The sequence below is a fragment of the Monodelphis domestica genome, chromosome 6 (genome assembly GCF_027887165.1).
Source record: "Monodelphis domestica isolate mMonDom1 chromosome 6, mMonDom1.pri, whole genome shotgun sequence".
In the NCBI taxonomy this organism is placed as follows: Eukaryota; Metazoa; Chordata; class Mammalia; order Didelphimorphia; family Didelphidae; genus Monodelphis; species Monodelphis domestica.
Genome location: NC_077232.1, coordinates 17,829,983 through 17,856,458, shown reverse-complemented (window position 1 = coordinate 17,856,458; position 26,476 = coordinate 17,829,983). Strand labels below are relative to the sequence as shown.

At 39.6% G+C, this 26,476-nt stretch overlaps 1 protein-coding gene across 1 annotated transcript; it reads right to left on the bottom strand.

Moving 5' to 3' along the window:
* Window positions 1–54: 54 nt before the first annotated feature.
* LOC100027269 (glycine N-acyltransferase-like protein 2) lies at window positions 55–13,911 on the bottom strand. Its single transcript, XM_007497519.3, has 6 exons — window positions 13,700–13,911; window positions 10,672–10,767; window positions 9,852–9,959; window positions 9,061–9,187; window positions 8,771–8,936; window positions 55–2,666 (listed from the first exon to the last, which is right to left on the bottom strand). The coding sequence occupies exons 2-6, from the start codon at window positions 10,747–10,749 to the stop codon at window positions 2,258–2,260; spliced, it is 888 nt and encodes a 295-aa protein (XP_007497581.2). The 5' UTR covers window positions 10,750–10,767; window positions 13,700–13,911; the 3' UTR covers window positions 55–2,257.
* Between the last annotated feature and the right edge of the window lie 12,565 nt (window positions 13,912–26,476).

Below are 26,476 nucleotides of genomic sequence, written 5' to 3'. Positions count from 1 at the left end.
GAAAGTGGAATTCTCCCTCACAAGATAAAAGCAAAACCAAAAGGAAGGTACTGATTTTATTTTTTGAGTTCTCATGTACTTGATTTTATTATATTTATTTTTTGACAGTGATGGCAAACCTTTTATTTTTTTATTTGAATTAATTTATTTAGTCAATTTAGAACATTATTCCTTGGTTACAATAATTACATTATTTCCCTCCCTCCCCTCCACCCACCCTTCCCACAGCCGATGCACAATTTCATTGAGTATTACTTGTGTCCTTGATCAGGACCTATTTCCATGTTATTGGTGCTTGCATTAGGATGCTCATTTAGAGGTCTACACCCCCAGCTATATCCCCTCAACCCATGTATTCAAGCAGTTGTTTTTCTTCGTTGATTCTACTGCCACAGTTTTTCCTCTGAATGTGGATAGTGGTTTTTCTCATAGATTCCTCCAAGTTGTTCACGATCAATGCATTGCCATGAAGGGAGAAGTCCATTACATTTGATTGTACCACATTGTATCAGTCTCTGTGTATAATGTTCTCCTGGTTCTGTTCCTCTCACTCTGCATCACTTCCTGGAGGTCGTCCCAGTTCCCATGGAATTCCTCCACTTTATTATTCCTTTGAGCACAATAGTATTCCATCAGAAGGTACTGATTTTAATCCTCTCTACCACTAGACTTCTGAGAACTGTGACTGTAGAAGAGACAATGTGGCGTAGTAGAAAGGACATGGAACTTCTGAGCTCCTTGTGTGTGATGATGTTGGGAAGAAGTCTTATTCATAGAATGTGAGCTGAAAAGGAACTCAGAGAGCAATGACTTCAACTCCTCCAAAGTTTCAGATAAGAAAAATGAGGTCCTATACTAGGGAGGTCAAGTGGTTCGTACATGGTGACCTAGAATTGGGATTTCTGACTCCAGAGTCAGAGTTCTTTTTACTATCAAAGATTCCATGTCATTAATAATCCATAAGACTCTAGGCAAACCTCTGCCCCTCAATGGCCTCCTTTTTCTCATCTGCAAGTAATGGAAATTGAACTGGATGGGTTAGATGGCACAGGGGGTAGGAGGACTGGCCTTGGAGGCTGGAAGATCTGAATTCAAATCCTGGCTAAGAAGAGTTCAAATCTGGCTTTATAAATAGAGATTTTGAACCTTTGACTTAATTCCCCAGAAGATCTTCGTGTTTCCCAAAATACCCTATAATCTTTCCTGTCTCCACATTGGTGAGATCACATTATTGGTATTTAACTGGCTGTACTCCTCCCACACCTTCTTTGGCATGATGCAGCAATCAGTGATGATGGTGGTAAGGTGGGGATTTTAAAAATGGCTAACCAACCATGGGCACATGGTTTTTATTTTGTATCCTCCTTATTCCTTGATTTCTAATGATCATTTAATAAATCCCTTAAAATAATATATTTTTTTATTATTTGAGACTCAATTTTAATTTTTTACACCTTGCAATTCATGGATGACTCTGGAAAAGTCACTTTACCTCTCTTTTCCTTGGTTTTCTCATCTGTAAAGTAGGAATAATAATAGTATCTACCTCACAGGACTGTTGTGAGGACCAGCTAAAATAAAAAGTGCTTTGCAAAACTTAAAGCAGTATGTAAAAACTGGCTCTTGTTTTTGTTTGTTTGTTTGTTTTGTTTTGTTTTGTTTTTAGATTACATGAAGTTTAACTTTTATTAGAAAAGTTGAATTTCATGTTTATTCAAAATATTTTTGAAAGCATACATATATATAAACATGATACAAACAGCAACTACAACACAAACACATTTTTTGTTTTTTAACTTTAAGTTTCACTAAGAATATTAATCTGAAAAAACAGTCAGATTAACTTAGTATACACAGTCCTTTCCCTCTTCATATCATGTAATAAAATATCATGAATCTAAAATAAAATAATGTATGCAAAATAAAATAACATATGCTAAAAGCTGGCTCTTAATGTTGTCCTCATTTAATGATTCTATTGCAGAAAGAATGTGGGTATTTCCACTTAGGAAGGGGAGGGTAAGGAATAGAAAAATTCACTTTGCCTTTTGGGGTATAGCCAGATAGTGTTACAAGGCTCAACCTATTTGGTAACTTTCATTCATTTATTCAATAAGCATTTGTTAAATGCCTACTATGTTCTAGACACTGCTAAGCATTGAGTTAAAAATTGAGTTAAAATACATATCTATGTATGTATGTATGCATATATACAAGTTAACTCCATCCTCAAATATTCTCTAGGTAATAGCATCAGTCAGCTGAAGTTATTTGGGGTTAACTTCCACTGGTTCCATCCATGAAAGAAATCATGGAAACCAGCCCGTAACAAAGCATTAAAGAGGAATTTCTTCTTTTCTGCTACATGTAGGAAAAATGGAATTTTTTCTTTGAGAAGATACTGTATAATGACGATCTCCAGATATGTTTGGGCACCCTTTCCTCGGTATTTGGGGAGAGTGTAGGCCATCCTAATCTCTCCAGTTTGATCCATTATACTCCAGGTAATGGGATCCCCCTCAGAATTCAGTAGGCAAAAAGATGGAAAGTTCTGAATGCAACGTCGGACATAATTCAGGCTCTTCTCATTCAGACCCAGCTCCCAATTATCGTTTACAAGTTTTGCATGGGATACACTCATGGGAGCCAACTTGAACTCTTGATTTCTATTGTTAAAAAAAAAAAGTAAGCCCAGTTATTTACATTTTGGTTTTCAAATTTTCCAAAATATTCATAATAAATATCTAGTTTCTCCAAAATTCATTTATTATTTATTATTATAGCTACTATTTATTATTATTATTAAAACTAAAATTAAATTATATTTCTAATATTAAAAATATTATATATTAAGGATTATTGGAAATCAAGGAATAAAGAAGATACAAAGTAATAACTCATGTGCCCATGGCTGATTAGCCAATTCAGATCCCCGTGCTTAGCTTACTTACTACATCATTGCAATGAAAGAACAGAGAACATTGAAGAGCACAGAAGAACATAGAAGAGTAAGGTAGGCATTACTGCCAGTTAAATACTAATTGTGATCTTACCCAGGTGGAGACTCAGGTTAGATTATAGGGAATTTTGGGAAATACCAAGGACTTCTGGGGATTGAAGTCTGGGGTTCAAAATCTCTATTTTACATATCCCCCTGAGGCCCAAGGAAGACTAGTCTCTCTGATGGGTCTTTTTTTTTTTTTTTAAGATAGCCTAGATAATTTTTTTAAGCCACATTTCTCTTGCCATGGCTTTTCACCCCACCCACCCACCCTTGCAATATTCTCTTGATTCAACTCGCTTCTCCTGACCTTCTTGACCAAGATCGCTCACCTGGTCCCACCCCTGCCTGCCCGGCTCCTGCTCCTGCTCTTGCCTCCAGCCATGCACTCTGGACCTGCTTGACCCAGATCAATCTCCAGGTCCTGGCCTGCCCCGGCCCTGCCCCCCAGCCCCAGCTGATTCTCTGAGCCAGATCGCCAGAAACCCGGCCCCAGGACCCAGGCTGCTGGTAGCTGCCCCTGTGTTTTCAGGACTCAGAAACTGGTAAAAAACTGGGGTGTTCTTCCCTTAGGTTACAATTAGCCTCCATGTGGCAGGGGATGGGGGGAGGGGGAGGAATGAGGAGAAGGAAGAGACTTTTCCAAACAGGAAGTATGATATATTCTATGAGAGAGCATGCATTTCCTATTTCAAAGGATATTTTTTGAGTGCACTGATACTTTTATTTATCTCACCTGAGAGTCAGGAGAGAAATTCATCTCCCTGCAACTCTTTATCATGTGGGCTTGCCCAATTTGAGATTAAAACCCACCTTTGCTATGGAAAATCCCACCATTGTGCTGACAAGAGGCATCTCAACGGATAAAAAAAATGAATTTTAAAGAGACTGGAGGTTATATTTTTAAGGCTTTTCAGACTCCAATGTTTTATAAAAATCTCTGTATTTTATTGCATTTTGCTGATTGTTTTGTTTAAGATTTAATTTTGTTGACCCTGGGCAAGTCACTTGACCCCCATTGCCTAGCCCTTACCACTCTTCTGCCTTGGAGCCAATACACAGTATTGACTCCAAGACGGAAGGTAAGGGTTTAAAAAAAAAGATTTAATTTTGTTGGTTTTAAGTTCATATATTAATGTATTCAATACTATTCTATTACACTGAATCATTTTAATGTTCTGGGTTTTAACTACTGTTATATTCTGTTGCTTTTCCCCATAACTATACTGAAAAAATATTATTGAATAAGCCCATACATAAAAACAGTCTTTTCTCTTTTGACTTTGTAAATTGTCACAAAGAGGATGGATGGACTTCCTCAAAAAACTGGTTACAATTGTATAACATCCTTTGGAAGATTTAATGAGCTAAATATCTCAAACTGATTTTAAGAGGTCTTTTAGACATGATTTTTTAGATTTTTTTTTTCAACAACTCTGATCATTTTGCCTGCATCTAACAGGAGGTAAGGTTTATTTTAGTATCTGAAGTGAAATACAATTTTAATCCTCACCTCCCACATTTGTAAAAATTTGAATGGATGGGACATCACAGTCTCATACCAAAGGAGCAGGAAAATTAATCCTAGGGCAAGAAACCCCTGGATGGATCCCCAAAGAGGAGCAGCAATCATTTATAACTCTTCAGCTCACTTTATTTCCACCAGAATGATCTCTAGATTTCCTGATGATGACCTAGACCCAAATGAGTTTTACTTTGCTTAAAAATGTATTTTCCAAAGTTTAAATATTGCTACACCTGAAAAACTTGTGACAAGTATCCATTTTCCTTAAATATCATACAGCAGACTCGTGTAAAAATGATAGTGGATTTGTTTGCTATTGTATTTAACTCGGCTATTGTGAATTTTGGGGATATTGATATCTTTTGAATGTGCATTACATGCTGTACTTCTGTTCTTTATAAAAAAAAAAACAACCTGTTACTTTATGAAATTCATTTGCTCATACTCACAGTGAATCATGGCCAGTTATGAAGAGGAAATGGATCTCATTTTTGGTGAGAAACCTTTGTATTCTATATTTTCTTAGCTGACACAATGTATCAATGAATATAAGCTATATTTTTATTTTTAAAAGTTATATTATTATATTTTTCTTGCATGTGCAATACTATTTCAGTTTTTTTTATTTTTTTCTCTCCTTTTTATATTTGAAGCATGTCACCAGTATTAAGATTTTCTTTAACTTTTTTGATTTTGCGGTAATATAAGTTTAAAATATATTTGCTATAATGTCAATACATGCCCCAAAAGCTTGAGACTATAAAAATGATTCCATTAATTGTTTAAAAAGAAAATTTATGGGACTATGATTAATGTTTGTGTCTGATTCTAGGAAACAGGATCAAAAAGGAGCACAGACTTAACCAAAAGGGCACACAGGTAAAAAAAAAGAAAGAAAGAAACCAATACAGGTAGGATTGATGCACTTCTAAGCCAATACAAAGGATTTGAACCTAGTGTGAGACTCGAGGTTGCAACACTTGACATACTTTAACACGTAGGCCTTCCTTGTATCCACACTCTTTATGAAAATACTTACAGACAAGTTTCTCAAATTTGGCTCCTACCTGGCTCCTAAATCTAGTCCCTTTTTCTGTCTTTTCATAGTGTGGCAACTTTCTGTAGTCCTGGCTACTGACTGGGTAAATGCTTAATTGCTTATATCATTTTAATTGGGCCCTGATTCAAGAACCTGTTATAGACTTATTTTTCCTTTACTTGGAATTTTTACACATAAGACTTTGATAGTCTATATTTCATACAGAAATTATACTTTTTTATTTGGATTTTTTAATATTTTTGATTTCTCTCGCCAATTGATTCACATACCTCATAACTCAGCCATTCATCCCTAAATGATCCCTGTGTTTTTCAATCACCATCTTCAGGGGGGAATGTATAATTATTATTATTTTAAATTGAAAAGTTTAAATTCCTTTTGAGAAGAATTTTAGGTTAAGAAATATGCTACCTCTTCAAATCCAGAAAGTGAACTGTTTGGAGAAGACACCCTGAAGATGCCTCCACAGACCAAAAACTGCACGAGAAGATCCAGAGTGAACTTTGGGATTCGGAGATTTGAACTGTGTGGGGATTGAAATGCTTTTGTTTTGAATGTACACTCTTATGCCAAAGGGGACTGTCCCCTAACTGGCTTTTTGTCAATGCACCTAGCAATCTTTGGTTTTGTTCTCTTTTCCTCTTATTCTCAATTTATTGGAATTTCATGGCTTGTATATTTATAAGACCCATCGGAGAGACTAGTCTTCCTTGGGCCTCAGGGGGGTATGTAAAATGGAGATTTTGAACCCCAGATTTCAATCCCCAGAAGTCCTTGATATTTCCCAGAATCCCCTATAATCTCACCTGAGTCTCTACCTGGGTGAGATCATAATTAGTATTTAACTGGCAGTAACACCTACCTTACTCTTCTATGCTCTTCAATGCTCTCTGCTCTTCCATTTGCAATGATGTAGTAAGTAAGCTAAGCGTAGGGGTTCTGAATTGGCTAATCAGCCATGGGTATGTGATTTCTTATTTTGTATTTTCTTTATTCCTTGATTTCTAATAATCCTTAATAATCCTCTTAAAATAATATATTTTTATTACTAGATACTAAATTAATTTTTACAAAACCCTTACATTCTGTCTTGGAATCAATACTGTGTATTGGTTCTAAGGCAGAAGAACAAATGGTAAGGGCTAGGAAATGGGGGTTAAGTGACTTGCCCAGGGTCACACAGCTAGAAAATATTTGAGGTCAAATTTGAACCCATGACCTCCCATCTCTGGGACTGACTCTCAATCCACTGAGTCACCTAGCTGCCCCCATAGTTACTGTTTATATGGTGCCTGAAGATTTACAATATGCTTTGCCCATGTTCTCTCATTTAATTTTGTAATAATTAAAGTTAAAATTATGAGGATGCTAGTTGTTTAATAACTCTACTTAGTCAAAGTAGTAGTAGTAGTAGTAGTAGTAGTAATAGTAGTAGTAATAGTAAAGAGAGGGAAATAATAGGAGAGAGGTAGAGAGTTACTTAACTTTCTACTCTATTGGCCACCATGATGGGCCTGTGGCTAACTTTGACAATAGTTCCTCCTGCCTCCACATTCCAGCAAGCAGACCCCTTCTTCCTGCTGGGTCTCCCCTTATAAGCAATTTTCTCCACCCACTAGCTCTCCCACATCACATCTCAGGAACCAACCATCGTTTCTTAACATGCCTGGGCCACCCAGAGGGGCAATCAGTTTCCTGTCTCCTTGGTTCCCTGGTTCTTTAATTTCTTTTCTCTGAGGGCTTATCCCTACCTGAATTTACTCCAAGTCACTGAGAGATGACGTTAAACAAAGTGACATAATGGAGAGAGAAATTCTTTTCCAATAATGTCCACAATACCCTTGTGAAGTAGATGTTATTCACCCAAGCCAATAGAAGTTAAGTGACTTGCCACACAACCAAGTAAGTGTCTGAGGGCAGATTTGAACTAAGGTCTTTCTTTGTGGCTTAAAGGACAACATTGTTCCTACTGAGACACCTAGCTACTTCAAAGCCAATTTCGAGTCTAAGGACAGATGGGATTCTAAAGTGATATAATAGGTGGAGTGTTGGGTCTAGAATCAGGATAATCTCAATTTAAATCTGTCTTCTAACATCTACTAGTTGAGTGACTGGGCAATCGCTTAATTTGTGTCTCAGTGCCCTCATCTGTAAAATTGAGGTAACAATAGCATTTGCTTCTTAGTTGTTGTGAAGATCAAAAAATATGCTACTGGTAAAAGCACCTAGAATGTGTGCTTAATAAACATTTTTTTCCTTCCCTTCTCCTTTTTGTAAATAAGTCATTTGGCCAAGCACACATATAGAAATTGCTGGATGGAGATTTATTCAGATATTCATTACTAGAATCTGGTCAAAGCCATGTCCCTGCACAGGAATCCCCTCTGCCACATCCATGATGGATCATCTAGCTTTGGCTCTAAGACCTTTAAAGAGGAAGAACCCATTTCCTCCTAAATCAGCCCACTCTACTTTCCAGGAGTACTTATGTGACATATTGGTTTATGGTCCCACACCTGCATTCTCGGGAACTTCCTCTCATTACTCATAGTTCTGACCTCTGGCATAAGACAATCCTTCAAATACTAGAAGACAACTCTCATTGCTCCTTTTTCCTTACCCCCTTTTTCTCTTTTCATCACTAAAAATTCTAATTTCTTCCACCAGATCGTGTCTGGTCTATTTTCCAGTTCTATCATCATCCCAGTCTCCCTTGTTTGGACCCAGCCCAGTATGGCAATACCCTTTCTAAACTGTGATGTTCTTTGTGCCCTTCCCAGCCAGGTGGTTCAGTGGAGAGAGTACTGGACTTAGAGTAGGAATATCTGAGTTCAAATTTTACCCTAAATACTTATTAGCTGTGGGATCCTGGGAAAGTCATTTCACCTCACTATAAAATATGGATAATAATGGCACCTACCTCACAGGGCTATTGTGAGGGTTAAATATGATAACACATGTAAAGTGCTTGTAAATGTTAAAAAATGCTATATGAATTCTAGTTACTATTATTGCTATTGCATCATCATCATCATCATCATCATCATCATCATCATCATCATCATCATCTCTCCTGTATTCCCAAACACACATTTCCAAATGTGCCTCATTTCCCCACTATCTGAAGCATTGGGAACCCAAGAAATAGATATGGATAGTTGAGGTCTGATGCTTGAATTCTCACCTATCAAACATCTTTGGTTCTGGCATGGCTGTCAGACACTTGCTCTCAGCTGTTGCAAGTTGTTTAATTTCGTCTTTTACAAAGAGAACATTGCTTAAATGTTCCACCTGAATGGACTTGGAAGCTGCAATTTTCCTTATGCTTTCATCCAAACTCTCCTGGCAACCTGGGAAAAAGAAAGAGAAGGCTATCATGGGTCCTTGCCTAGCTTTGTCTACATCTGTTCCCGCCATCTTTGTTTGGTTTAAATGAGGACAGGGTGATGTTTTCTTAGCCCTGAGACTAGTTACCTTGAATCTGAATGGTTTGGTCCCAGTCGATGACTTCGGTAGCTTCTATAAATTGCTTGCATTTCTGAAGGTCCTTGGTGAAGATATGGTAGGTGTTTGTGTATTGATCCAATTTGTCAACCATATCCTATTTGGAAAGGAAAAGGGGATGTTTGGATTGGGCTGATAATGAAGGAATGTCTTTTTTCACCTCTTTAGCTAAAATATTGTGTGGTTCAATTTTTTTACAGTTGAGTCTGACTCTTTGTGACCTGCTTTGGGGTTTTTTTTTGGGCTGGAGTGGTTTGCCACTTCCTTCTCCAGTTCATTTAAAAAACAAACTATTTTAGAGCTGTGTTACTCTGGAGAAGTCGCTTAACTACCATTGCCTAGCCCTTACCACTCTTCTGCCTTGGAATCAATTGATTCCAAAATGGAAGGTAAGGGTTTCCCCCCCCCCCAACATTTTAGAATCAATGCTGTGTATTGGCTATTGGAATTGTTGGCTATTGTCAAATGAGATAATATGTACATAGATATTATCTCATTTGGTGATATCTAGTGCTACATAATTGCTAGTTATTAGTAGTAGCTATTATTATTGTCAGTACTATCTCTTCTTCTCTTTCTATCTCTGATTTTATGTTATCTTCCCTCTTTTCCAGCAGTTTCCTTGGGGTCTAAATGGTAAATGAGAGATTAGAAATGCTATCTCTGATGCTAGTCATCTGGCTTTCTCTCTGCACCAACTGGACCTTCCATTGCCATTTGTGCCAGTCCACCATCTTGTTTTATTATTCTCTTCTACCTACCTCTTTCTTAGGCCGGGTAATGACAGTATGATAGTCTGGCCAGGAGTCCACCAGTATTTCCAAGTTGAAGGGGTTTCCATGAATGATGTGGAAAATGGAGCCATACACCTTTGGAGTGGAGGGGAAATAGAAGGAGGCAAGTGAGGCTGATGGAGACCAAAGGTTTGAGGCTGAAGGAGCTTGGGAGATGGGAGGCTCAGTTATTGGCAGACAGACTGATAAGAGCCAGCTACAGCTCTGGACATGCTCTACTGGCCCAGGACCTTGGAGGAAGCTAAAGGGTCAGAAAGAAAGGATTCTTAGAACCCTAGATGAGCCCAAATAAGTCCTGACAGACAAATGGTAAGTATGAGAAGCATGACCAAATTTTGGGTTATTCTCGGAGAAGAGGCCATGTTGCTTGTCCCAAGTAAAGAGTGCATCCCTGAAGGACACATACACACACACACACACACACACACACACACACACACACACACACACACACAGAGTGGGGCAGAGCAGATAGAGAGCCAGAATAAGTTAGATTTGTTTTCAAGTTGTGCCTCTAATACACACTAACTGGGTGACCCTAGGGAAGTCACTTAACTTCCCAGTGCCCCAGGTAGCCACACATACCCAAAACACGAATAGAGCAAATTATTATAGAGAACATTTGTGAAACATTTTACTTGATTTTGATGGTTAAAATAAAAATATTTAATTTCACTTTCTCTTTACTGTTCTTTTCCATTTCATGCCCTTTCTTAACGGCATGACCACAGGTCTGATGCTGTCTTTATCCTCCCTCAGAGACCCATCCAGCCCATTGCCACCTCACCTTCAGGGATTCTGGGATGTTTTTGGCCAGTGATTGATACAGGGTCTGCACCATATGGTCCTCACTCACGAGATACATCTTGTTTCGTACGTAAACCTTTCAGAAGAAATATTATTAAGAAAGAAGTGAAGGGAGGAAGCTAGGTGTCAGATTAAAAAGTACCAGGTCTAGAGTCCAGAGGATCCAGGTGCAAATCAGATCTCAGATACATGTTGTGTGACCCTGGGTAAGTCACTTAACCCTATTTGCCTAGCCCTTGTCCTTCTGTCTTAGAGTTGTCACTAGGTCAGAAAATAAGAGTTTAAAGTAAAAACCAGAAAAGAAATGAAATGAAAGGACCAAGGTGAAAAAGGAGAAAGCAGGCAGTAGAGATCTAAGGGACACGTGGCTCATAGAAGGGATTTGTGGGGCCAGTTGTAATAATGAGGCACAGATGCTAAGGGGCTTAATTCAAATTCAGCTCCCTAAACGGACAGAGGAGGAGACCAGTGTCCTCTAGTGATTTTAGGAGGTTTAGTATATAAAGTGCTGAACTTTGAGTCAAGAAAACCTGAATGCAAATCCTGCCTCAGATATTAGCTGTGAGACCCAGGGTTCATCTGGAAAATGAGGACAATAATAGTGTCTACTTCTCAGGATTGTTTTTGAGATTAAATGAGACAGCATTAAAAGGATTATGTGAATGTTTATTATTGTTATTATTATTATTATTTCTCCTGGGAACTCACATTTACAAACTTTGTGGTCTTGAACAACTCTTTTCTATTTTTGAAATCTCAGTTTCTTCAGTTGTAATTGTGGGGGTTAGATAAAATGATCTTCAGAAAAATATAATCTTTAAAACCACCAAATCCAACCCTTAAATAAAAGGAATCTCTCACTGACACACCCCAGAAGTGCTCATCCAGCCTCTGATCAAAGATCCCTTGATGAGGGAAAATGCACTATTTCCTGTAAATTTATTATTACTTTTTCAATTGGAGGAAGGAGGGGGGTGGTGGATTTTGTTGCAGGCATAGGAGATCGTCTGAGCAAAGACATGTAAATGGGAGAAAATAGGAGATGGAAAGTAGTTTGGTTTCATTATAGGGGAATATTGTGAGATTGGGCTAGAGGTGTAGTTTGGAGATAGATAATAGAGAGCCTTGAATGACAGAATAAAGTTTCATTTTTCTAGGCAATAGGGATCTATTGAAGGTTGCAGAGTAGAGAAGCAATAGGATGAGAGTAGTGACTTTAAAAGACTTCAGACAGTGGCACAAGAGATGGAGACAATGGCATGAGTTAGAGGGAGGGGGAGAAAAGTAATAAGTGGTCAAAAATATCAGTGCATTGTGAGAATATTCTGGAAGGGAAAAGAAAAAAAGTATCTTTTATGTCTTCACTGAAAGAAATAGAATAATACATAAATAACACTGTGAGGAGAGAAGGGAAGGGGTGCAAGAGATACTACTGAGGGAATATGGACAGGGATGACTCTTCTCTGCTCCACTCCAAGACTGGGGTGCCTGGGCAGATGGCGATGCCTTTAATGAAAGGAGTGAAAGCTAACAAACTTAAGGGGGAAGGAAACACATTTGGTTTTGAACACAGGACTTCTGGGTGGAGAGGCAGCCTGCTCTTGATGGAATTGGAGTTGGGAAGACCTAGGTTCAAATGTTACTTCTTACACATTAGCTGTGTGACCAGCCATTTCATTTTTCTTTGACTCAGTTTCCTCATCTGTAAAAGGAAGGGAATAGCCTCAGTGGCTTCTGTGGTTCATTCCAGCCTTAAATGTGTGTCCTGTTCTAGTTCTGGAGCTCAGGGGAAGAGGTGGAAGGCAGAGATGGAGGCTTCAGAATCACCACTGAAGAGCTCAGATACTAAGACATGGAACCAGATGAGAGCATCAAGGGATAGTGATTCTGGGGGAGAAGACACAATCGATTAGGCTCACCTACTGTACTTAGAGAAGGGGCTCTTTGATGATGGTCCTCTATTCAACCCCAGCTAGTCGGGGTCCCACCATCAATTGTTACCTCTTATTTAGTGGGCTTCATTGAGTAGCAAAAATGGAATGAGAGGGAGAACCTCTGTCCTGGGGGTTCTTTATGCTACAATATCGGGAGCAATTTCTGTTTCTATAGCAATATCATAGTGAACAAATAGGAAAGTTAAGATTAGATCCCAGGTTTTCTCTTTCCACTCTACCGTGTGAAAGACTGCGTGGAGGGATAAATAGAGTGCCAGGCCTTGGAAATGGGAGGATCTGGATTCAAATTTGACCTCCTAACTGTATGTTCCTAGGCAAGTCCCTTAACTCCTATTGCCTAGTCTTCACCATTCTTCTGTCTTAATTAATAATTAATTCTAAGACAGAAGGTAAGGATTTAAAAAAATAAAAATAAAAGGTTGAGTGGAAAGAAACCTGGATGGATTTGTCATCAAAGAACTCGGGCTTGAATCTCAGCTCCACTCTTTGCTAGCTGTGTGACCTTGGAAATATCTTCTGGTCTTGTGGGCATAGAAACACAGAAGAAAAACAACTGCTTGATCACATGGGTTGATGGGGATAGGATTGGGGATGTAGACTCTTAATTGCAAACATCAATTATATGGAACTAGATCTTGATCAATGACACATGTAAAACCCAGTGGAATTGCTCCTTGGCTACTGGAGGGAGGGGAGAAGGAGAGGGAAAGAACATGAATTAGGTAACCATGGAAAAATATTCTAGATTAATTAATTAAATAAAAATTTCCAAAAATAAAAAAAAAAAGAAAAATATCTTCTGTTCTACTGGACTTTAGTTTCCTAGAAATGTGAGGGGGTGGGCTTGGAACTTGGACAAACTAATCTCTAAAATCTTTTCCAGTTCTAGAACCTATATGCCTATGGCATCCCATTCCGTCTTATTTATTTAGGAATCATGTCCAACGTTATTTGGGATTAAACCTTTAATCTAAACCTAATTTAATTTTAATAAATGTCAGTGCCCTTTGCCAGCCTCTGGCTTTTGTGGGCTGGGAAGCCAACTGAACTTACCTTCCTCTGGAGATCCTGGTTGTGATGATGCCTCAGGTCAGCCCCCTCACAGACTCCTGGATAGCCTCTTGGGAAGAGCTGGGATGCTTGGGCTTTCCTTGGAAGATCTTTTAGACCCAAATCACCATGGACCGCCTTGGAACAAGGATGGACAGTGTTGGAATGAGGGGTGTGTTAGGAAAAATCACCTCCAATTCTAGAGAGTCTGTCTTAGAGGCCTTGGCTTTATATCTGATGTCTCTACTTGATTGGTCCATTGAGAATTCAGCCACCGGATACCAAACAGTTTGGCACAGCATGATGTATTGCTACATTATGAAAATAAGCATAAAATGAATAATAATTACTCACAAAATGACTTTTATTGCAAAACACCTGGCTTGGCACCTACTGTCCTTTCCTGCTTTGGACTAGTAGAAAAACCAATATTGGTCCAGCTAGGATATGGTCAACATATCAGGTCATGTTACCACTGAGTGTAGACACTTGGAGGATGATAGGATCTTAGTTTTAGAACAAGAAGGAATATCTCATTAGTCCCTTTGTCCAATCTCATTTTTGTTGTTCCTTTTTTTTAACCCTCACCTTCCGTCTTGAAGTCAATACTGTGTATTGGTTCCAAGGCAGAAGAGTGGTCAGGGCTAGGCAATGGGGGTCAAGTGACTTTACTAGGGTCACACAGCTAGGAAGTGTCTGAGGCCAGATTTGAACCTAGGACCTCCCATCTCTAGTCCTGGCTCTCAATCCACTCAGCTACCCAGCTGCCCCCATTTTTGTTGTTCTTGTTGTTGAGTTCTGTCTGACTCTTGTGTCTCCATTAGGGGATCTCTTGGTAAAGAAACTGGAGTGGTTTGCTATTTCCTTCTCCATCTAAATTTATAGATATGGAAATGGAGGGAGAATTAAGTGACTTGCCCAGGGTCACACAACTAGTGAGTGTCTGAGGTTGGATTTGAATTCACAAAAATGAATTTTCCTCATTTCAGATCCCAAGCTCAGTCCACTGTGATACCTGGTTGCTCTGAAATTTAGGGAGGTGAAGGGATTTGTCTACATTCATACAACTAGTAAGTGTCAGAGGAAGGCTTTGAGTCTGGGTCTTCCTGACCATCTAGACTTTATAAGCCTTCCAAAGGCAGGTTTCTCAACATTAGAGTCTCGCTTCCAGTCTCAGAATGTTAGTACCAGAAAGAACCTTAAATTTCATAAGATGCCTAATAATAATTATAAGCTATCTATGCTGGAAGGCAGCTCAGATCCCACAAATGAGGGCAATGAGGCTTTGGGAGGTTAAATGACTAAAGTGACTTATCCAAAAGGGGCCATGTAGGTATCAAGCATCCAAGGTAAGGTTTGAATCCAGGTACTCTTCCTAGACTGCCTCCCCTTTTTAGGCTAGGCTGCCTATAGATTTGTTGTTCAATCATGGATGACTTTTCATGACTCCATTTATGGTTTTCTTAGCAAAGATGCCAAAGGGCTTGGCCATTTCCTTTTCCAGCTCATTTAACAGATGAAGAAATTGAGGCAAACAAGATTAAGTGACAAAAACAGGACCACACAGCTAGTAAGTCTCTGAGGCCAAATTTAAACTCATGAAGCTGAATCTTCCAGACTCTAGGCCTAGAGCTCTATTCATTTTTCCACCTAGCTGCCAGGCCTAAATATAGATTCTTTGAGTCTGAGCAACATGAACCCAACTGTTTCTTCAAAAACAACCCCAGGCAAAGCCTGGGGAACTGGATGTGTTCTATGTTGCTAGGCTTAGCAGACTATTAAGAACTTTGGGAAGAGTGGTTATGGGTAAGAGAATGGGGGAAGTCTTTCAGAGATTAGCAGGGAACAAGGCAATACTGACTGGGCCCCAACCATATTGTGATAAGTGGTCATCTAACCTCTTGAAGATCTCCAGTAATGGGGAGCTCATTATCTACCAGCTTTTGGTTCACTCTTATTTTTTCTGATATTTTGCCTTACATGAAGCCTAAATCCTCCTCTCTGCAGGGTTTCCTAAATTCTCATTTCTGCCCTCTTTCTGTCCCTAGACCTTAGAACAGTGACTTGCATAGAGGTAATCATTTGAAAAAAGCTTATTGACTGATTGAGATGGGAGATGGAATGTCAAATAGCTGGACTGTAGGGGAGTGACTATACAGAGAGTTAATTCTCCCTTCACACTTTCTTACCTCCATATTACTGTCTTGTATGGTCTTTCTTTTCTTCCCTCCCTTCCTCCCTCCCTCCCTCCCTTCCTTCTGTCAAACTGGAAAAACACAGAACCACTAAAGTAGTGAGAAAGCCCAACTCTTTAATCAGGACAAGAGACAGTGCTCAATATTTGGCTGCCACACAGAATCAAGTGCTAAAAACCAGTATTAAAGCTCAGGGACTCTGGGAATAATGTCTCTGGGAGAATGAATCGCCAGAGATGATTCTCCTTCCTTCCTTCCTTCTCTCCTTCCTTCTCTCCTTCCTTCTCTCCTTCCTTCCTTCCTTCCTTCCTTCCTTCCTTCCTTCCTTCCTTCCTTCCTTCCTTCCTTCCTTCCTTCCTTCCTTCCCTCCTTCCTTCCTTCCTTCCTTCCTTCCTTCCCTCCTTCCTTCCTTCCTTCCTTCCTTCCTTCCTTCCTTCCTTCCTTCCTTCCTTCCTTCCTTCCTTCCTTCCTTCCTTCCTTCCTTCCTTCCTTCCTTCCTTCCTTCCTTCCTTCCTTCCTTCCCTCCTTCCTTCCTTCCTTCCTTCCTTCCTTCCTTCCTTCCTTCCTTCCTTCCTTCCTTCCTTCCTTCCTTCCTTCCTTCCTTCCTTCCTTCCTTCCTTCCTTCCCTCCTTCCTTCCCTCCTTCCTTCCTTCCTTCCTTCCTTCCCTCCTTCCTTCCTTCCTTCCTTCCTTCCCTCCTTCCTTCCTTCCTTCCTTCCTTCCTTCCTTCCTTCCTTCCTTCCTTCCTTCCTTCCTTCCTTCCTTCCTTCCTTCCTTCCTTCCTTCCTTCCTTCCTTCCTTCCTTCCTTCCTTCCTTCTCTTTATTCCATAAGGCAGCTAGAAGTACAATCTCAATCCTTTCATTTGGAACAGAGAGGTGGTCTTGCTAACACCAACTCAGACAGGCTGTGGTGACCCTCACCTTTTTTCATTTTGAATTCCTGAGGCAGAAGTCAACACCTTTCCCCCAGAATTCCAGTATTTTCCCAGAATCACTTGTGATCTTAGAGTAATGTAGAAACCTGTCATTATGTAAAGAGACAAATGCAGGATGATGTTCTCTCATCTGATCTCCTCTAGATATATTGCACTCTATCCATTTCTTCTTCAGCTCTGGAGTCTAGCATGTTGACTACTGTAGATGATAAAATCAACATTTCCAAGATCTTTTTTTGACTCAAGTGTTCCTCATTAAAAAGAAATGCCAAAAGTAACAAAGAGAACTACCTTTCTGGGTGCAGGAAATAGTGATATTTTTCTCTAATCCATAAAATGCCATATAAATGTTGAGTGTTGTTATAGTCCCAGGTAATTTGCCTCCATGTTTCTAGTGTTTAATGGGAATGAGGTTAAAATGAATTACTTGGCAGACCTAGTCAACCAAGGGACAGTCCCTTGAGTACAACATAATACAAGCTTATATTTGCATGATGTTTGTTTTTTTTTTTAAGCCTTTACCTTCCACCTTAGAATCAATACTGTGTATTTGTTCCAAGGCAGAAGAGTGGTAAGGGCTAGGCAATGGGGGTCAAGTGATTTGCCCAGGGTCATACAGCTAGGAATTGTCTGAGGCCAGCTTTGAACCCAGGACCTCCCTTTTCTAGGCCTGGCTCTCTATCTCCCAAGCTACCCAGCTGCCCCTTACATGATCTTTATCATATAATTCCCAAGGATCCCTTGAGGTAGATTATGAAAATTGTCATTTTATAGATGAGGAACTTAAAACTTCCTCTTCTAAGTTTCTCTGGTTTCCTTCTAGACTGAAACCAAATACCTCTAGCTGCCAGAGGCCTATCCTGGTGGCCCAGCCTTCCAATCTTAGATTTTCCACTTTTATTCACTCTTTTTTAATGTCTTAGTACCTCCTTGTTTCTGTATTGTAATCCTGGGAATGTGAGCTCCTTGAAGGCAGAGAGCTGATGCTGTTTTTGTTATTTGTTTGTTTGCTTTGCTTTGCTTGGTATTGCCAGGGCTAATTGAGATCAAGTGTTCTTTTCACTGTTATTAGTTGCCCCTTTTGCATTTTGAAAACTGGAAGCTCATCAGGGTTGGAGCATTTGGCAAGAAGCTCACAGAAGTTCAAGATGGAATTTTCAGGTCACTGGCTGAGAGGAGGAGTTTGTTCATTGTGCTTAGGATGGAAAACTTGGGACCTTTGAACAAAGAAGGTCAGGGCTAGAAATGGACCTTAGCAGCTTTGCTTTAAACTGGTTGAATTAGTCAAATTTATAAGAATACAAGTCATTCCCCAACTGAGAAATGGTCAAAGGATATGAAGTATTTTTCAGATGAAGAAACCAAAGCTATCAATAATCACACGAAAAAATGTTCTAAATCCCTTTTGATTGGAGAAATTCAAATTAAAATAACTCAAAGGCACCACCTCAGACCTACCTGATAGGCCAATATGACAGTAAAGTAAAAAAATGTTGGGCAAAATTGGGACAGTAATGCATTGTTGGTGGAGGAGTGAACCATTCTGGAGAGCAACTTGGAACACTGCCCAAAGGGCTATAAAAGTTTGATCCTGTGATACTTCTGGGTCTATATCTGAAAGAGTTAATTAAAAAAAAAACAGGAAAAGATCTACTTATATAAAAATATTTCCAGCAGCTCTTTTTGTGGAGACAAAGAATTCAAAATTGAGGGGGTGTCCATTAATTGAGGAAGAGCTGAACCAATTGTGGTATTTGTTGGTGATGGAGTACTATTGTACTAAAAGGAATGATTGTATAAGTGGAAATGTTCTACCTTTGGACTTCATTCCCCAGAAATTCTTTAGCATTTCCCAGAATTCCTCTCTTCTCTCCACCACATTATGTGGCTACATTTGTATATAGTTCTTTGTCTCCTCCCTCTATTTCTCTTTTTTCTCGAGATCGTGATTGAGGTAGGCAGATTTTTACTCTAGCTTTTAATGTCAAGTTGTTATTAATAAATCTTATAAATATAATAGTTGAGTTATTGTATATTAATTTTAATTCTCACATGATGAACAGGATGATTTCAGAAAAAACTGGAAAGATCTGCATGAACTGATGCAGAGTGAAATAAGCAGAAGAGGGAGAACATTGTATGCAGTAACAGCAATGTTGTGGAATGATCAGCTAAGAAAGACTTAGCTACTCTCAGCAATACAATGATCCAAGACATTCTGAGGGACTTATGACAAAGAATGCTATCCATCTCCAGAGAAGGAACTGATGGAGTTAGATGCAGATCAAAGTCTACCTTTCACTCTAGTTTATTCATGATTTTATTTGGGGGTTTTGGTTTTATAAGAGTATTCTCTTACACCAATAACCAATATGGAAGTATGTATGTTTTCCATGATAATACATGCATAATTCAGATCAAATTGCTTATCATCTCTGAGAGGGGAGAGGGTAGGGAGACAATTTTGATTTCATGATTTTGGAAAATGTATGTTGAAAATTGTTATTACATGCAATTGGGAAAATAAAATATCTTTGAATTTAAAAAAGACTTGTTGGATTGTTTCACTTGTGTTTGACAATTCATAATTCCATTTTGTTTGTGTTTTCTTGGCAAAGATCCTGGAGTGATTTGCCAATTTCTTCTTCAGGTCATTTTACAGATGAGGGAACTGAGGTCACTAGTGTTAAATGTCTTGCCCAAGGACATATGCTAGCAAGTGTGAGGTCAGATTTGAATCATGGAGATTAGTCTTCCTGACCCAAGGTCCAGTGCTCCATCCATTGCCACCTAGCTGCCCAGACACTAGCTATTTAGAACTAGACTTTGTTAAAATACCAATCATTAGATGGATTTAGAGGAGAGGTCCCAAACTTTGCTGTTAGTTCCAAGAAGTTCTTGGAGTGGAGACAGAGGCAGAGTGAGAGATGGTACTTTGCAAAAGGAATGAGTTTGCAAGGGGAGGGCCATCGAATGTGGTGGAGCAGTGATAGACAGGAGAGAACCTGCTTGGCATCTTGGAGAAGGGGTTTCTGGGAGTTCAACTGCCAGCTCTGGAGGAGTTGCTCGACAACTCTGAGGAGAGAGGCAACTCTGAGATCCTCACTCCAGCACTTGGAAGTGATCCCCACTCCTGCCAATGATTTCCTATTGAACCCGTGATCTGCATAGTCCTGAAGTCGAGAAGAACAAGACCAAAGAGGGAACAGATTTATACAGCTTAGTTTACTGTCAGAGATTATTTCCTGAGGTAGACAGAGTTGCTCCTAATTCCTGACTTCTCACCTGCTTCAGCTGATACCTAGAGATTTATTCCTTTCGTGGATTAGCCTAGTATTAGAAAGCATAACAAGGAAACTCTAGATTGAGAGGAGATTCAGATTGGCCTTGGTTGACAAGACTTGTCATCGATGTTTGCTATGTTGGTTTAGGGAAACCTTACACCCTCTTTCCTGATCTTATCCCTGATAATTTCACACAAAGAAATGATACCTCACTGAGGAGCAGATAGCTTCATCCAACAGAACCATAAGGAGGGAGTAGCAGTCTTTTGGGTTTATCCTGGTGAGGAGGTTTTACCTTGACTGGGTTGAGCCAAATTCCCAGTCAACCATCATTGACTCCCTCACTCAAGTTAGCACGCTGCCTTGACACCTTAACCTGGCTAGGCTATGTAAAACCCTAGCCAACCATCTGTATCATTCTTTAAGGTGTTTGTTTTCATTTTACAGTATGCTTTAGTATCCTCCCCCCCTTTTTAGTTATTAATCAATTAATCAATCAATCAATTAATTAATTATCTCTAGTTATTAATTAATTAATTTTGTGTTTTTGGTTTTTTTATTTTTAAAAATTTTGGGGGGGAATTTTATTTAATTAATTAATTTAGCTAGTATCTCCTTTTTTTTTTTAACCTTTACCTTCCGTCTTGGAGTCAATACTGTGTATTGGCTCCAAGGCAGAAGAGTGGTAAGGGCTAGGCAATGGGGGTCAAGTGACTTGCCCAGGGTCACACAGCTGGGAAGTGGCTGAAGCCAGATTTGAACCTAGGACCTCCCGTCTCTAGGACTGGTTCTCAATCCACTGTGCTACCCAGCTGCCCCCTAGTATCTCCTTTTACAAGAGGAACTGGAATGCAGCAAATAGTCACCTATGAAGGGGCTTATGGTTAAGAGACTAGAAAGCTAAAATTCTGAGGTTCTGCCCAACTCTGACATTCTGTGTTCCAAGGTCCTTCCTGGCACTGAAATTCTATCCTTCAAGATCCCTTCTGGCACTGGCATTTGATGATTCTATTATCTATAAAGAGAGATGGTCCTAGTAATGGTGGGCAACACCATAGGAGGACATGATAGGTGTTGGGATGGGCTGACTCTCCCCTGATTGACAAGCAGCATTGTGGGATACTGTAAGACTTTGGACCTCTATAGTTTGCCTCTTTGCTGAGAACATAAAAGCTTTTTCCGTTAACAAATTTGTCTTTGTTGAATGTTAAATCTATTGCATTTAAAGTGAAGGAGTTCACTGTAACCTTGGGATGACCAAAGGACAGATTGTCCCCAATTTCTGGATGAGATCTCAAGCTAGATAATTCAAGGAAATGATAGCAATTGTGCAAAAACATCACAATAGGCTGGAAAAATTGACTGCTTGCCAATTACATAGGAAGACATGATCTGGTACCAAGAGTGATCTAAGAGAAGTTGGCCACATTTCATGACCTGCCACATAACAAGGCTGCTGCATTCTACCAAAAAAAAAAAAAAACCAGACCTCAAAACATCCTGAGGATCTCAAGAGACCAGACTACTATCACAGACTGAATGGTGGTCCACAGTGGCTCCAATATAACATTGATCCATAAAAGCTTAAGAATGTTTGGTTAGTTGTCATTGTCAGACTCATAATTTTAAGTTCCAAGCTAGGTAGACCATATAGACACTTAGCAGAAGCAATTATATCATATGGAAATAGGATGAATTGCCTATCTCATCCTATCTAGTCCTGGAGTTAGATTGAACCTATAGAAAATGAGCTTCCCTCTTAATAACTCCAACTACATAAAGGACTGTTTCAATTTAAACTCCATCAAATTAAATGAGAAGAATTATTTTCCTATTATGATGACAATCAGCCCTTTAATAAACATTTTCTAAATGTTTACAATGTGTTTGGTGCTGGGAATACAAAGACAGCTCATTCTCCAGCTCATTTTACCAGTAAGGAAACCGAGGCAAACAGGGTTAAGTGACTTGCCCAGGGTTATATAGCTAGAAAGTGTCTGAGACCAGATTTGAAATCAGGAAAGGGAGTATTTCTGATTTCAATACTCTATCTGCTGTGCCACCTAGCTGCTTTGCCTGGTCTATGGTAGGAACTTTAATGAATACTTGCTGATTGGCAGATTCTCACAATCACTCTCTCTATATAATATTATTTCTATTTTACAGGTAAACAAACTATTTCAGAAAGGCGAAGTGACTTTTTTTATAACTGTGCAAACAATTAGTGTCAGAGCCAGAATTTGAACTCTGGTCTTCTGGCCCCTGGTTTAGCATCCCCCAGTGCCAAAAGAAATGCATCTTATTCAGAAAGAAAATTGGTCCTGTGTACCACAGGAGCCTGTAACATCCTGGTTACATATGACTCTTCTGTTGTTTTTTCCCCACTTTAAGAGGAAAATTAGGATGGAGAGAGGATTGGAGATCATGTCATACAAGGTTTAACTGAAACTTTTCTACATGCTTAGCTCGAAGAGAAGCTTCAGGACATGAAGGATGTGTGAGAGCTATATTTCTTTGGTTGGGTTTAGAAGAAGAGGTAGCTAGATGGCCCACTGGATAGAGTGCTGGGCCCGGAGTTAGGAAGACCTGAGTTCAAATCTGTCCTCAGACACTTCCTAGCTGTGTGACCCTGAATAATTCACTTAACCTCTGATTGCTTGACAAAACGATGCATTGGATCCATTGGAGAAGGAAATGGTAAACCATGCCAGGATTCTTGTCAAGAAAAAACCATGAATGGCTATGGTCCATGGGATCACAAAGAATCAGACACAGTTGAATGACTTAATGAAGAAAAGTTAGACTTATTCTGCTTAGCTCCAGAGGGCAGAAGTAGAGAAAGATGAGAGTGATCGAGATTACTCATGCCTTCTTGATTTAAGGATAGCTCTCTAATGATCACAGCTATCTAAAAGTAGAATGGATCGACCTATAAGGTACTAAGTACTCATCTACTGGAGAAGAGACTCTCAAATACAAGCTAGATGGCAACTTGTAGATTGTAAAAAAATTGGAATGTTCAGATAAGGTTCTCCATTATTGTTAGTCTCCAAATTGAGACAGGATGACCACTCATCGAAAATGTCACAGAGGGTGAACTAGATGGTCTCTGAGGTCTTTTTCAACTCTGAGATTCTGTGTTTCTTTGAATTCTTTCCCACTTTCTCTCATCTTGATGACCAAATGGAAACCCATAAGCAGGAGCAATGTGGTGTAGCAGAAAGAGCTCTGATCTTATTAATTGGCAGACTCTGCTATATGACCTTGATTGTTACGCCATCCTTCTGAGCCTTAGTTTTCTCAGTTGTAAAGGGAAGGGACTAGATTCAATATCTATTTCTGTTGATCTTCTCTCTCTCTCTCTCTCTCTCTCTCTCTCTCTCTCTCTCTCAGGAAAATTATCTCTACCCCATTTGATGATGTCCCTTGATAACATCCCCTGTAAGTCACCTGGTATCAGCCTGAATGTCAGTGTGCAACATTGCTACAGAGGAAGGAGCTAGTGGAACTTAAAAGGTAAACATGGGAAGGAAGGCTCTCAGGCTTCAGGAATGGAGATAGATTAGATGCACCATGCAGTTACTGCAGTAAGAGTGTAGGCTGAAAAGGAAAGTAATGAATGCTGCAGGGGATGTGGCAAAGTTGGGACATTAATTCATTGTTGGTGGAGTTGTGAACTGATCCAACCATTCTGGAGGGCAATTTGGAACTATGCCCAAAGGGCGATAATAGACTGTCTGCCCTTTGATCCAGGCATAGCACTGCTGGGTTTGTACCCCAAGGAGATAATAAGGAAAAAGACTTGTACAAGAGTACTCATAGCTGTGCTCTTTGTGGAGGCAGAAAATTGGAAAATGAGGGGATGTCCTTCCATTGGGGAATGGCTGAACAAATTGTGGTACATGTTGGTGATGGAATACTATTGTGCTAAAAGGAAGAATAAAGTAGAGGAATTCCATGTGAACTGGAAGGACCTCCAGGAATTGATGCAAAGTGAAAGGAGCAAAACTGAGAACATTGTACACAGAGATTGACACACTGTGGTACAATTGAATGTAATGGACTTCTTTACTAGCAACAATGCAATGATCCAGGACAATTCTGAGGGATTTATGAGAAAGATGCTATCAACATCCAGAGAAAGAACTGTGGGAATAGAAACATAAAAGAAAAATAGCTGCTTGATCACATGGTTCGATGGGGATAGAATTGGAAATGTACCCTAGAGCAAATATCAATAATATGGAAATAAGTCTTGAGCAATAACATGTAAAACCCAGTGGAATTGCTCATTGGCTATGGGAGGGGGTGGGAGGAGGGGAGGGAGAGAACATGAATCTTGTAACCATGGAAAAATATTCTAAATTAATTAATTAAAATTTTCCAAATTAAAAAAAAGTATCAGCTGAAAACCAGCTAAATGGAATCACTTTACTAAGCCTTAATTCAGAGCAGTTTACCTCCACCTCCTCTATTATCCCTCATTTTATTCTTTCTGATTAATAAATCACTAAAAATCTCTGGCCAAACTCTCATTATTTATACTAACATAGCTATCTGTCTGTCTGTCTGTCTATGTGAATCCAATGCACTCAAGGCAGCTAGATAATGCAAGAGAAAGAGTGCTGAGCCTGTAGTGAGAAGACCTGGAATTGAATCTGATCTTAGACACTTACTAGCTGTGTGTCCCTGAAGAAGTCATTTAATCCTATCGGTCTCAATTTTCTCAGCATAAAATGAGTTGGAGAAGGAAAATGGCATCATTGCCAAATGGTATTATTGCTAAAGAAACCCCAAATGGAGTCATGAAGAACTGGAAATAACTGAACAACAAATATCCCTCCCTCCTTCTCTCTCTCTTCCTCTCTCTCTCTCTCTCTCTCTCTCTCTCTCTCTCTCTCTCTCTCTCTCTCTCTCTCTCTCTCTCTCTCTTTCTCTCTCTTTCTCTATCCCTCTCTCTCCCCCTCCCTCTTTCTCTCTTCCTCTCCCTCTCTCTTTCTCTCTTCCTCTCTCTCCTTCTCTCTCTCTCTTCCTCTCTCTTTCTCTATTCCTCTCTCTCCCCCTCCCTCTTTCTCTCTTCCTCTCTCTCTTTCTCTATCCCTCTCTCTCCCCCTCCCTCTTTCTCTCTTCCTCTCCCTCTCTCTTTCTCTCTTCCTCTTTCTCTCTTCCTCTCTCTTCCTCTCCCTCTCTCTTTCTCTCTTCCTGTTTCTCTCCTCCTCTCTCTTTCTCTTCCTGTCTCTCTCCCTCTCTCTCCCCTCTCTGTCTACACTTCTATTATGTCTCCATGTGCCTATTTGTATATCTATCTGTGAATCTATATTTCTGTTCATCTTCTGGGAATTTTGTTTACTGTCTATGCTTCTAAAATTTCTGTCTGTTTATCCACATTTCTGTCTACCTATCTATCTGTGACCACCTATCTGTTTGTTTATTCTTCTAGCTATCATCTATTTTTCTGTCTTTGATAGAACATTTATTAAGGGCTTATGTGCCAGTTACTGGGTTATGTTCTGGGGATAGAAATACAAGCAACAGGATAGTCCCTTCCTTCAAGGAACTAACATTCTTAAGGGAAAGACAAAGTAGAAAGGAAAACAGGAAAGTGGATGTAAACATGGTGGGGGAAAATCCCCACCTAGGGTGAAGTGGCTGATGAAGTGGAGAGACTAGAAGAACCAGTTGGCATGGTAGTGATGTAAGTATGTCTTCAAGCTCTTCGAGAAGTGATGGTCCTGCCTAGAGAGATCCCAAATCAGCAGAGGGGGCCTTAGGATGGAACTTTCTCTAGTAAGTCATCCTGTCTGGGCTGGCCACTTGGCTGACTTGTAGAAAGATGCATTCCAGTTTTGAGCTGCTTCTTCATTAGTTCACCCTCTCTATTCCATGGGTTAAAGTCTTTTCTAACTTTTACATTCTTGTTCTATTTTCTTACAGTCTACAATCCCTTTCAATTCTGACCACCTTTCCAGCTCTCACACTCTGTCTTCTGTGTTCTAACATCCTAGAGTTTCAGCTCTCTTCCAACACTCACAGTCTAAGGTCTTTCTTGGCTCTTAAATTCATATTCTCTCTTCTCTCTTCTAATATTCTATAATTTAAGTTCCTTTCCAGAGATCACATACTATACTCTGTGCTCTAAAGTTCCTTTAGGTTCTGACTATATATATTACTATATTCTGTGGGCTTTCCTAGCTCTCTGATTTAGGTTCTGTTCTCTATGTTAGCATATTATGTCTTGGTTTGCTTCCAGACAGAAATTCCATGCTCTAAGCTCTGACAATGGATGATCCCATGCCCACAACTACATACAAGCCCAGAGTCTCCTAGCCGCCTTTGCTCTATTCATGATGGAAGTTATTTCCCAAC